The 13096-nt window shown below is 41.3% G+C and overlaps 1 protein-coding gene across 1 annotated transcript in view; it reads right to left on the bottom strand.

The window, feature by feature from the left end:
- The window catches only part of DDX46 (DEAD-box helicase 46), a 1041144-nt gene extending 1029353 nt beyond the window's left edge, over positions 1–11791 (bottom strand). The window contains exon 1 of the mRNA XM_085617987.1: positions 11711–11791. Coding sequence (XP_085474113.1) covers positions 11711–11727 — 17 coding nt within the window. The 5' untranslated portion in view covers positions 11728–11791. The remainder of the gene's footprint in view (positions 1–11710) is intronic.
- Between the last annotated feature and the right edge of the window lie 1305 nt (positions 11792–13096).

Genomic DNA, 13096 nt, shown 5'->3' with positions numbered 1-13096 from the left:
GTGCCTGTAACAATAGGTCCAGTTATGCCTGTGTTTGACAAACAGAGAGCAGGTGAGAATGGACTGGTGATTCCATATGTTGGGAATAATCTGACAAATTCAGTTGGTCCTTCAGGAGATTCAGGCAAAAGAGCAGAAAGAAATGACCTGAGACAATCAAGACATGACACATGTAGTGAAATATTGGATGCTAGTGAAGCTAGTTGTTCAGGGATGCCGATTTTAGAACCGCAAAAGAGAGTGGTTCCAGTGAGAAAAACTGCTGAAATAACAGTTGATGATTTGAACGATTGGATGAAGGTTCTACAGAAAAAGGATAAAGATTCACAAGTAATTGATGTAGCTAAGTTACGTGTAGAACTAGAAGAGCTTGTCACAGGGACAGTTCCAACAGAGATTCTGAAGAGTCATCATGATGGTGAACTAATGTTCATGTGCAAAAACATCACCTGGAGAGCAAGGAATACACATGACAGGCTAAGAGCGATAGCAAATGAGCAGGGAGTTGACATTGATAAAGTGAAGACTTTACAAAAAACCTACAGGATGGATTTTACGGAGAAGGATATAGAAAATTTGAATGCTACTGGTAGAACAGGACAGATTAAGGAAATGGTAGCATTATTGCGAAGATGGGGTGATGTTGAAAAGTGGAAGGATAGGTGGTATAAGAAAAGAGATGAGACTGAAGATAGAACAACTTATTCAGCATTTCCAGTGAGAGAAAAGGAGAAACCAGTGGACAATTATCCTATGAGAGAAATACCTGGAGGAGGATATGTACATGTTCCATGGACCAGACAGGATATTTTATCATTTACGAATGATTTCCCTCGATTGAGAGAAAAGCCCGTCGAGTGGTATAGGCAGGTAGATAGGTTTGTGAAATTGTCAAAAGTGCTGTGGGTTGACCTGAATAGTCTGTTTGATATAATTGTTCCAGCAGACTTGTGGACTGAGTGTAAAATAGTTGTGAGTTGGCCTACTGAGGAATATCCAAGAGACTCAAGAACAGGGGCACCAGATCCAGAAGTAATGAGAAAGTATGATCAGGTGATGGTATACCTGAAGAGTAAAGTACCTGCAAAAGAGACAGACTGGGTAAAAATAGATCAAACACAACAGGAAGCGAAAGAATCAGTTCATGCTTTTTACGAGAGGCTGATACTGGCATTTAAACAATTCAGTGGAGATGAACACCTGGGTGACAAAGATTTGAGTCACTTTGTATACAGATTTGTATATGGCCTTAGACCTGAAATTGGTGAGAGAATTCGTGAGCACACAGTGGATTGGCAGAGTAAGAAAGTAGATGAGATCCTGAGACATGCAAAATACTTCAGTGATGAAATTGAAGCAAAACAAAGAAAGCTGAAAGAGAAAGCAATGTGGGCACAAGTGAAAGTTGCAGAGAGACAGGAAGCACAGTTAGTGGAACAGGCGAATAATCCAGGAAATAATGCAGGAAATAGACCCAGATATGCAGGAAAAGGAAAAGGAAGTCTTGAGGAAGCGAAGAAAAAGTTCCCTTGTCACAACTGTGGCCAATTGGGGCATTGGAGATCAGAGTGTCCTAATCCACCATTAGTGAGTAATGAAAGTAAACCTTTAAATCAACAGGTGCAGAACCAGAACGAAGGAAATAATCAACAACAGCAACAACAGAAAGTTGTGAGACAGCAGAGTCAAGAGCCAAAACCGCCCTTGCCGCAGAATAGAGGGTTACAAAAGTATAATCAGGATTCGGGATTCTACAATGATGAGCAGGTAAACAAACCAAGACGTTCTAACAAAGTACAGCAGTACTTGTTAAAGAGTGAAGGGAGTGAGTCTGAGGGTGATTATTGACGGTGCCGAGGAGAGGAAGAAGAGTGCATACTTGGTGCAACTCTAGAAATAGACCAGGCAGGACCATTTGTGGATGGGAAAATAAATGAGGAGAGTGTTACTTTTTTGGTAGACACAGGTGCGACAAGATCAACTGTCAGGTCAACAGATGTTAGAAATCTTCCTCTTTCGGATGAAGCAATCCAAGTAGTTGGTGTAGCCAATACACAAATCAAAACACGTCTTACTGAACCTGTAAGAGTACAGATAGGGAAATTTTCAGACATGCATAGATTCATTGTCTGTGACACGAGTCCAGTGAACCTATTGGGTAGGGACTTGTTGTGTAAGATGAACTGCACAATTTTTTGTACACCGGATGGAATAGCCTTTGAGACACCAGATGAAGATGCTTTGTACAGAGTGACTCTAGAAAATAGAGAGAGTGAGTTAATTGGTGCATTTGCTGTATTTAATCCGGAGGATTTGCCTCAAGAGCTGAGAGACACAGTGAAAAGGACAGTTTGGGATTTTACTGGAGAGGATGTGGGATTGATGAATAATGTAGATCCAGTGAAAATTGCAGTAAAAGAGGGAATCACATATCCTAACATTCCTCAATACAAAATGACACCAGAAATAATTGAAGGGATAACTCCTATAATTGAGAAAATGATTCAGCAAGGAGTCCTGAGAGAACTACTGAGTAGTCCGTGTAATTCACCGATAATGGGACTAAAAAAGCCCAATGGGAAATTTAGGATCGTACAGGATTTGAGAAAAGTTAATCAAATTGTGGTGGCATGTTGTCCTATTGTGCCAAATCCATCAGTGATCCTGTATCAAATTCCACATGATGCTGAGTGGTATACAGTGATTGATTTGTGTCATGCGTTCTTTTCAATTCCATTGCATCATGATAGCCAGCCGATTTTTGCATTTAGGTTTGGCCAGCGTATCTTAGCATGGTGTCGAATCCCACAGGGGTATACGGAGAGTCCTTCGATATTCAATCAGTTATTGAAGAAATCGTTGGAAAGTTTGATCATGCCCGAAAGTTCAGTGCTAGTGCAGTACATTGATGACCTACTGGTGGCATCAAAGACACGTGAAGCTTGTGAAGTAGATACCATAGCTTTACTGAATCATCTGGCAGATGGAGGGTTAAAGGTATCTCCAGCCAAATTGCAATTTTGCAAGAAAGAGGTGCATTATCTTGGACACAATATTGAAAAGGGTCTGAGAAAAGTGACTACTGACAGGATCAAGATAATCAGAGAAATGAAAGCTCCAAAGACCCAGAGAGAAGTGAGAATGTTCCTGGGTATGGTGGGTTATTGTCGTCAGTGGATAATTAATTTTTCCCTGATAGCAAAGCCACTGATTAAACTGACAAAAAGTGAAATGACAGATCCATTGGATCTGGATGCAGAACAAATGGCAGCATTTGAAGAGCTCAAAAATAAAATGTGTGAGGCTCCAGCTTTGGGTATGCCTGACTATGAGAAAGAATTTGAGCTGTACTGTAGTGAGAGAAATGGATGTGCACTTTCAGTGTTAATTCAGAAACATGGATTACTGAGAAGGCCTATTGCGTACTTCTCATCGACACTTGACCCTGTAGCTGTGGGTTTACCAGGTTGTCTGAAATCTGTGGCTGCAACATGTAGGAGTCTGGAACAAAGTGAAGGAATCATAATGGGATATCCTGTAAGGGTATTCGTACCTCACAATGTGGCAATTCTTTTGACAAGAAGCAGAACTCAGTACATGTCACATAGTCGTTTGACCAAATATGAAAAAGTGATTCTGGGAGCATCAAATGTGACTCTCGAGAGATGTGTGAATGTGAATCCAGCGACGCTTTTGCCAGACATTGAAAATGTGGGTGTGAAAATGGAAGATGATCATGATTGTTTGGATGTGCTTGAGTACTGTACAAAACCGAGACCAGACATAAGGGATTTACCCTTGAATGAGAGTGATCATGTGTTGTTTGTGGATGGATCATGTCTGAGAAATGATGATGGTGTGCTATGTGCAGCATATGCGGTATGCAAAGTTTCAGAGGTCATGGAAGCATCACCATTGAAAGGAGTGAAATCTGCGCAAGTTGCTGAATTGATAGCATTGACAAAAGCTTGCGAAATTGGGAGAGATTTGAGGACGACTGTGTTGACTGATAGTCAGTATGGATTTGGAGTGGTGCATGACTTTGGCCAACTTTGGCTACAAAGAGGTTTCTTGACATCAAGTGGAACTCCAATAAAGAATGCTGAAATGATTGGTAAATTGCTTGAGGCGATACAGCTGCCTAAGGAGTTAGCAGTTGTAAAATGTGCTGCCCATGGTCTAGGGGAGGATTTTATAACGGTTGGAAACAGATATGCCAACGATGTTGCGCAATACTGTGCCAAAACGAATCAGTCCATCAACAGGGACAGAGAAGGGGAAATGTCTTTTCTATCTGTGATGTTTACTAATGTCCTAGAGACCTGGGATGAAGTGAAACAGTTGCAAGATGAGGCAGGAGAGGAAGAGAAAAGAGATTGGATTAAGGCAGGATGTGCTCCAAGAGAAACAGACCATGTTTGGGTCTACAGAGATGGCAGACCAGTGATGCCGAACTCCATCTTGTCGTCAATGGCAAGGATGTATCATGGCCAGGGACATTTGGGGAGGGACGCGATGGTTAAGTCATTTAAACAGACCTGGTACAATGCAAAGTTCAGGACAATTGCAGAAAGCATCTGTCAGAGGTGTTTAGTTTGTCAGCAATTTAACACTGGGAAAAAGACAGTGGTGAGTCTGGGAACAATAGGCAGAGAAGGAGGTCCTTTTACAAGAATGCAGATTGATTTCATTGAAATGCCCCAAGTAAACAGACTGAGGTATGTTCTAGTGGTAGTCTGTTTGTTTTCAAGGTGGGTGGAAGCTTACCCGACTAGAAGAAATGATGGATTAACAGTGGCAAAGTTACTGTTAAGGGAGTTGATTCCTAGGTACGGGTTTCCAGTAACAGTTGAGTCTGATAGAGGTAGACACTTTCAAAATGAGCTCATGGGTTTGATTTGTGAAGCATTGAAAATACAGCAGAAGCTACATTGTGCATACCGACCAGAGGCTTCTGGTGTGGTTGAGCAGGTTAATGGCACAATCAAGAATAGAATTGGGAAGATGTGCTTAGCCACTGGCATGAAATGGCCAGATGTTTTGCCTCTAGTTCTGATGACAATGAGATCTACTCCAGATAGAACTACTGGTTTGAGTCCGCACGAGATAATCATGGGACGTGCTATGCGCCATGCATTCGTGCCTGTCAATAAGTTGGTGACAATAACTGATGACATGATTTTGGATTACTGTAAAGGCCTGGCTGACGCAGTTCATTCTGTGTTTCACCAGGTTGGAGAAGAAGCTACCACACTTGAGAAGAAGCAAGCCCATGATCTGAGTCCAGGAGACTGGGTGAGGATAAAAGTTCACAGGAGAAGAAATTGCTTGATTCCAAGGTGGGGAAGGCCAAGACAAGTTATTCTGACTACGACGACTGCAGTAAAGTGTGTTGGAGTGAAGCACTGGGTACATGCAAGTCATACTCAGAGTTCCAAACCCAAAAGAAGGGACTGGTAAAGAGTATTTTGAAGAGTCAGATTCCAGCGATGATGAAGATACAGAATCAGTGGGGAAAGAAGTAGGAAGAGCTTCGAATGAACCACTGCGAGTATCAGAGAAGAGATCAAATTCTGTAAGAGAGCCTGAAGTTACAAACAGCAGTGAAGGAAAAAGAAAAGAAAAGAGAAATCACACAGAGACTACTCCTGAATCAGAAGAGGAGGAGATTGAAGAACCACTTGAGATTATACTTGAAGAAGTAGGGTCAGAAAAAGATAGAGGGGGACAGATTGCGGAAGACCCCCGAGGAGGTGTAGGGAACATTCTTGATGAGTCAGGTGAAGGGACAAGTAGACAGCAAGAAGGTTGCGTATTGGAGACCCGAGGAGGGACAGGAGTAGGGAAGTCTCAAACAGTGGTGAAAAAATCTGTGGAGAAGAAGAAGGCTGCTGGAAAACGGAAACAAGAGGCACTTGAAACAGATGATGAGGATGAACAAACAGAGGGTCGAGTTCTGAGAAAGAGAACTTGGATTGGAGAAAGAAGTAATAAAGAAATAAAGCCGAAAAAGGTGTTAAGAGGAGACCGTTGGCCTAACAACAGAGTTAAGAGGCTGAGATACAAAGTGATAAGAGCAAATACATCGAAAGCTGAACAAGTGAATGAAGTTTCGAGTCAAAGTTCAAAAGCTGAAGGAGAAGAATCAAAGGAGTCAAACGAACCAGTGGAAATAAAAAGAGTAAGAAGACCCAACCAAAAGTACAGATCACCGGAATGGTCTTATGTGGCACTGTCTGAAGGAGGAAAAGAAGAAGCAGTGACTCGAGATAATCCGGAAGAGATCTTGAGAGAAGTGGTTGAGGAAGATACTGGTGAAATTTTGAAAGTACTCTTGACTGACATTGGAGAAGAGTCGAGTACTGAGGATTTTGATGTTGGAGATCTGATACAATTTGATGTTGAAGAAATTGAAGTGAAGAATGACAAGTATCCAAATTGAGTGAAAGAAGGATTCACTTGGATCAGGTGAACGAAGAGATCATTTGGATAAACTGAAAGCTGAAGAATTGCTGAAGAATTGAAGAAGTTCAAACAGTAGTGGAGTAGTAGAGGCTAAACTAATATGGCTAACATAGAGGATAATAGAAATAGATGTGCCTTCTTTAAGAGGTGGTGTAGGATGTGCTGCTGTTGTACTGGATTATTAATGCTTCTATGGGGTGTTTTAGTTTTATTAGTTACTTTTAAAGTAGAGTTTGAGATGCATACAGAGAATGTGACAAATGTAGAGAAGAATTCACAAAAAGTAGTTCCAATTAGAGTTAGTAATGCTTACACACACAAAGATAGGTCAATTAATAACTTTTCTAGTAATGTTTTTTCGAAACTGTTATATGAATATGTGAAGACAATGGAAGTAAGGGATTGCTACGTTTGTATGCAATTACCTGCATCCGTCTCAGAGGGTGTTACTTATCATTTACCAGCTATATATGGTATTTCTTGTAGTATTTTAAGTAGTGTTTTTTATTTGTTAGGAAAAGTAGATTATAAGATGTCCAACAGAGATAGTATTTTTGGGCATTTGCCAATGAACAAAGAGCTGAATCCAGCTAAAGAAGCTAACACTTTTGGTGAGATTTTCATTGAAGAAAAAGGATTAACATTAGATTACATTTTTAAGAATAATTTAACTTGCAGTTTGAAAGGAGAGGAGAAAGCTTTCCTGGATATGGTGGAAGAAAGGAGATTGAACATGCATGAGAAAGTAGGGAAATATAAAGTGTGTGAGACAATTTGGGACATTGAGATGGGAAAAAAGTTGAAGAATGGGGCTAGTCCAACTTTAGCTCTCGATGCACCACAGAAGGGTAAACTTTGTATTACAAGAAGGAAATCCCAATATGATACATATTTTGTTGGGACTAGTGAGTGCCATGATACATACTTCATTGCAACAGGTTGGGGTTTCAGAGGTGGAGAAGATACGATTTTTCCAGGAGTATATTATGTTTGTGGGAATAAGGCTTATTACAAGTTGCCTGACCATTGGTATGGCACGTGTTATGTGGGCCTAGTTTTTCCAAAGATTTTTCATATAGATAAAGTAACAGATGTAGAAGATGTTAACTTACTAATGCGTTTTAAGAGAGAAACTTGGTCTGAAATAGTGGGTGATATTTTTGGGGTTTTCATTCCAGCAGTGGGAATTTCTTTGAATGCTTATGGAATTCGGAAACTGTCCACAGTGGTTGATCGCTTATCGACAAATACCGCTGGAGGGTTTCTTTTGGTAAATACGGAATTAAGTGCCGTACGTGCCATGTCTATGCAAAATCGACTTGCCCTTGATATTCTATTGGCCAAGGAGGGTGGAGTCTGTGGAATGCTGAAAGTTCAACATTGATGCACTTACATTCCAGACGAAAGCAGAGACCTAAAGGTCTATATCAAAAATATTACTGATTTGCATGAAGAATTAGTACCACTTGAAGCTGAGAGTTTGTGGACTAAAATAGCTAATAAAATGACAGCTGTTAAGGATTTTATTGCAAAGATAGGTAGTACTATTATAGGTAGAATATTGTTTCCCTTCTCTTGTATAATTGTGGCTTTATTAATAATAAGATTGGTGTGTGTGTGTTGTAAAAACAGGGGAGGGAGGAAGAAATTGAATAAGGAAAAGAAAAATAAGAGGTTGAAGAGAGAACCTCAAGAAATTGAGCTAGAAGAATTAAGGGAGAGTGTTTACTTAGAGACAAAAAGGGATGATGAAAGAGTGACTGGTGTTTAATGTTGTGTAAAGGGGAAAAGACATTTCTGATTTCTCCTAAAATGGGACTAAATTTTCACTAATTTTTTTTTTTTTTTTTGGGGTTTATTTGGTGATAAAATCACCAAAGGGGGGATTGCTGGAGCAGAGTTTTCAGTTTGAAAATTCTGGGGCTTTTGAAGCTCTGGCATGTCTATTCGTTGTACTAAAGTAATAATAATTAATAATTAATTATTTGTCTTGTGCAAGTGCGTTTATATTAATCAATCCGTTTGTTTTAACAAGAAAGAGTTACACGTGAATGTGCTTAAATGTGCTGACTGACAATAACGCGTGTGTTAAATGCGTTTTCATGTTTAAACGTTGCTATGTGCTGTTTATTTTTGAGCACAAAACGCTTTTGAATTAATGTTTCTTTATGTTGCGAGAGCTAGATAAATGCATACACATAAGGGTATTAGTGGGGTTAACACTGTTTAATCATTATGCTGTAGTAACGTTGTTTTTATTTCTTTTAATTGAGATGGTCTATTGTGGCCTATGGAGGCCTAGTCCATGATGGCTGATTTTGTGAGCCTGGCCTCGAGTGAATATGTGAAAACTGAGACGAGGGAGACCCCTGCTGGAAATGGTTTTGAAGCTAACTGACCATGGTCCTTGTCGAGAAACTTTCCATGAGGACAGCAGCAGTTTTTTGGGAGTTCTCCAAGAGAAGTGAAAGTGTCCTTGGCAATCTTGAAAAACAAAGGAGCCTTAGAGGGAAACTCTAAACTGTGGCTCGATAGCCGAGGAGAAGCCGGATTAATGTGATACATGTTTTATTTTCTTGGTTCCTGTTCCGTAGTTTTCGCTATGTGTATTTTTTCCTGAGCGGAGATTCATAAATGTTGCAATGTTACATCCTTTCCTTCTCGCTCTGCTAAGCAAGTCCGGCGGATATTATGATTTTTCCTATGTTCTAATGTGTCTTTCCTTTGTTCAATTTATTATAAAAACTGTTAGCTTAGAGAGGGTTCTCACCACCCCATTTGCCACTTGCCATTTTTGCCTTTGCTGCGTGATGAACTTGCGTTGCTGAGGATTGATGCTGACGGGACTTCGTCTTAAGAGACATTTACCGAGAGACTTGTCCTGACCCGTTCTGACATTTAGCTAGAATAGGTAACTATGAGAAATGATTTACTCTGATTGATTTTCTTTGACTAATTTTAGATAAAGCAATATAATTTTAAACATGGTGTTGGATATTCATTTTTGTCAATTATTGGGTTTGCGTTATTGATTATTGTTGTATATATTGTATAGACTATACTTAGGGACAGTCACAAAACTAGGTCTTATCGGCCTCGATATAGATGCAGGGTGTTTAGGAGTGTTTTCTTTCCACAGGTTCATTGCTGGTAGAGTATTTGAGCGTATGTTAGTGAAATGGGCCCTAGCGTATGATGTATGCATGTGCGTGTAACTGTGAGATTACTCTATCCGTGGTAGTGAGACTATTATATACACCCTGATCTCTATCACCACGTTATGTTCTTCTGCCCTGCTTATCAATTGATAAGGAAACATTGGTTGATCCCACTATGTAGGAACCTTGGGTTTAGACATTGTATACAGGCATGCAGGATTCTAACATATGATACTCATCCCCCCATTGTTTTTGCTGTCTCCCGTTTTTTATTTGGTATGTGGCGAAGAAGGAAAAGTTTTGGGTAAATATTGTCGTCCTTTATTGATCTTACCACTAGATAACTATACAGTTTAATTTGTTTTTAATAGTACATTAACTTGCTGTTATTTATTGTTTTTACGATTCATGCATTTTGTATGTATTATATTTGCACTTTTATGGTCTTCGACCGAAATAAAGTTATCTATTGGATTGGAAATTACAAAAGATTTAGTGGTGTTATTCTTCATGTCTAGTTCCTCCATGAAGAATGCAAAGGCATCCAAAAGACACTTCAATGCAACCCATGATGACAGCATCGTCGGCGTACAAGAGGGCAGGTAATTAGGCGCTTTCCAATCTGGGGTAAATCACCACACGTTGAAACTAAATCCCCCTCTAGGTGGTTAATAAAGAGGGAGAATGAGAACGGTGCGAGAACACAACCTTGTCTGAAGCCCTCTGCATATCAAACGTTTTGGAGCACTGCCCCGCCCCCTTCCGCCAGAACCTAAGAGCAGCCCTTGAGACGCAGTAAATTTCCCTAATGGTATGATGACTGATATATTGATACCCAGACCTTCCATTATGCCCGACAGTTTTGAGTGGAATACACAGTGAAGGCACTGGAAGGTCCATGAAGCCCAAGTGAAGCGCACCACGCTTAGCAATTGTATATTTCCCCAGAAAGAGACAGAGGTTAATACATTGGTCTTCCGTCCCCATCCCTCTCCTGAATCCGTACTGAATACCCGAAAGAGAGCTGATGCCCTCTCGAAGCAGGAGAGTAGGAAGCGGCCCAACAACTTCACAGTGGAGTCCATGAAGGAGATAAAACGATAACAGATGGGATCCTCCAGTTCCCCTTCTTAAAAAAAAAAAAAAAAAAAAAAAAAAAAAAAAAAAAATCGGGAAAACGAGCGAGTTGGACCAAGAAGAAATGTTTGTGGAGGCACTTACTTGATTGAAGCCACTGGCTACAAGAGCTCAAGGGTCCAGGTTGCTCTTAAAAAGGTCCAAAGGGCCCGTATCCGGACCAGGGGCTTTACCGCTAGGAACGATATGCAGCTATCACACAAGTTATTATTTTCAACACTGACGATCAGAAACAGGTGATAAACTGCTTCAAGCTCAACGGAGACAGGGCCAAGGTAATATTTTCAGGCCATCAATCAGATAATATGTTACCAGCTTGGCCTTGGGAACTCGAACCATCCCTCTCCACCGTAAATCAGCCAGAAACATTGGTTTCAACTAAGACAACAACTCTGTACGTGCGCATAAGACGTTTGGTGGTAAAGAGAGATGGCTCAGTATTAGTCTTAAAATACTATTTGGCAGCAGTGGGTGTACATTATAAATCGTGTCTTAATGTGCTCTGCAGCATGCACTAGTATTACCATAAAGAGCTCAGCGTAAGGAGATCATGTAGCTTAGTGCAGGGCCGTGATGTAACAAATCGTTATCAGGTGTGTTTGCCCAGCAGACTGACGAGAATTAAAGACAAACAATTCTCAAAAGTTCCCGAATTGGTAGCTCAGCCGGACAAGGAGCAATGTGGCAATCCTCGTGCGCACTACACTAAGCTTAAAGAATATAATTTTACAAAAAATGGTTTTGTTGTCGTGCACCGTAAAGGCTAACATTGATAAATTAAATAATACCAACACGTATCTGTTATGTGTTTGTGCACGGCAAACACTACGCCACCAGACCCAGACTAAATAGGATATAAGTGGAAAGCTTTCGCTCCGGTGCGGCCGTCTTGAGCCCCAGTGTACTCTGTCAGATTCCCCGCACGGAAAACAGTGAAGGGTCTAACTCACCTAGACTCCCGACCCATCACTGCCACCGCAAACGCCAGTCGGACGTCTGCAACTCTGGTAAAGGCTGGTTCCCTCAACTGCGGCGTGAAGCAACCAGACTCACGGTAAAGAAGCTGCGCGCCTTGAGTGGTACTTTACCTGAGAATATTTTTTGGCAGCCTACGCAGCAACCCCACACACATACCTACTCCCTGCTGACGAGAGGCAACTACCTCGAAACACGTGTCCAGGGATGGCTAACGCGACACTCATTTTCATTTTAAACTTTTGGCATAGGCGTACCCGCCGACGCTACTTCATGGACCACAATTCTTTGGGGGCAACACGCTGATAGGACTAGCAGAGTGCGGCCAATCGGATTTTTGTTTACTTGATTGAAGCCACTGGCTACAAGAGCTCAAGGGTCCAGGTTGCTCTTAAATAGGTCCAAAGGGCCCGTATCCGGACCAGGGGCTTTACCGCTAGGAACGATATGCAGCTATCACACAAGTTATTATTTTCAACACTGGCGATCAGAAACAGGTGATAAACTGCTTCAAGCTCAAAGGAGACAGGGCCAAGGTACTATTTTCAGGCCATCAATCAGATAATATGTTACCAGCTTGGCCTTGGGAACTCGAACCATCCCTCTCCACCGTAAATCAGCCAGAAACATTGGTTTCAACTAAGACAACAACTCTGTACGTGCGCATAAGACGTTTGGTGGTAAAGAGAGATGGCTCAGTATTAGTCTTAAAATACTATTTGGCAGCAGTGGGTGTACATTATAAATCGTGTCTTAATGTGCTCTGCAGCATGCACTAGTATTACCATAAAGAGCTCAGCTTAAGGAGATCATGTAGCTTAGTGCAGGGCCGTGATGTAACAAATAGTTATCAGGTGTGTTTGCCCAGCAGACTGACGAGAATTAAAGACAAACAATTCTCAAAAGTTCCCGAATTGGTAGCTCAGCCGGACAAGGAGCAATGTGGCAATCCTCGTGCGCACTACACTAAGCTTAAAGAATATAATTTTACAAAAAATGGTTTTGTTGTCGTGCACCGTAAAGGCTAACATTGATAAATTTAATAATACCAACACGTATCTGTTATGTGTTTGTGCACGGCAAACACTACGCCACCAGACCCAGAGTAAATAGGATATAAGTGGAAAGCTTTCGCTCCGGTGCGGCCGTCTTGAGCCCCAGTGTACTCTGTCAGATTCCCCGCACGGAAAACAGTGAAGGGTCTAACTCACCTAGACTCCCGACCCATCACTGCCACCGCAAACGCCAGTCGGACGTCTGCAACTCTGGTAAAGGCTGGTTCCCTCAACTGCGGCGTGAAGCAACCAGACTCACGGTAAAGAAGCTGCAAACCCCACAGTGAGCGATTTCGTCACTGCAGC

Source organism: Triturus cristatus, chromosome 7 (genome assembly GCF_964204655.1).
Source record: "Triturus cristatus chromosome 7, aTriCri1.1, whole genome shotgun sequence".
Classification (NCBI taxonomy): domain Eukaryota; kingdom Metazoa; phylum Chordata; class Amphibia; order Caudata; family Salamandridae; genus Triturus; species Triturus cristatus.
The sequence above is the reverse complement of the archived record's forward strand: the minus strand, read 5'-3'. Positions and strand labels throughout refer to the sequence as shown.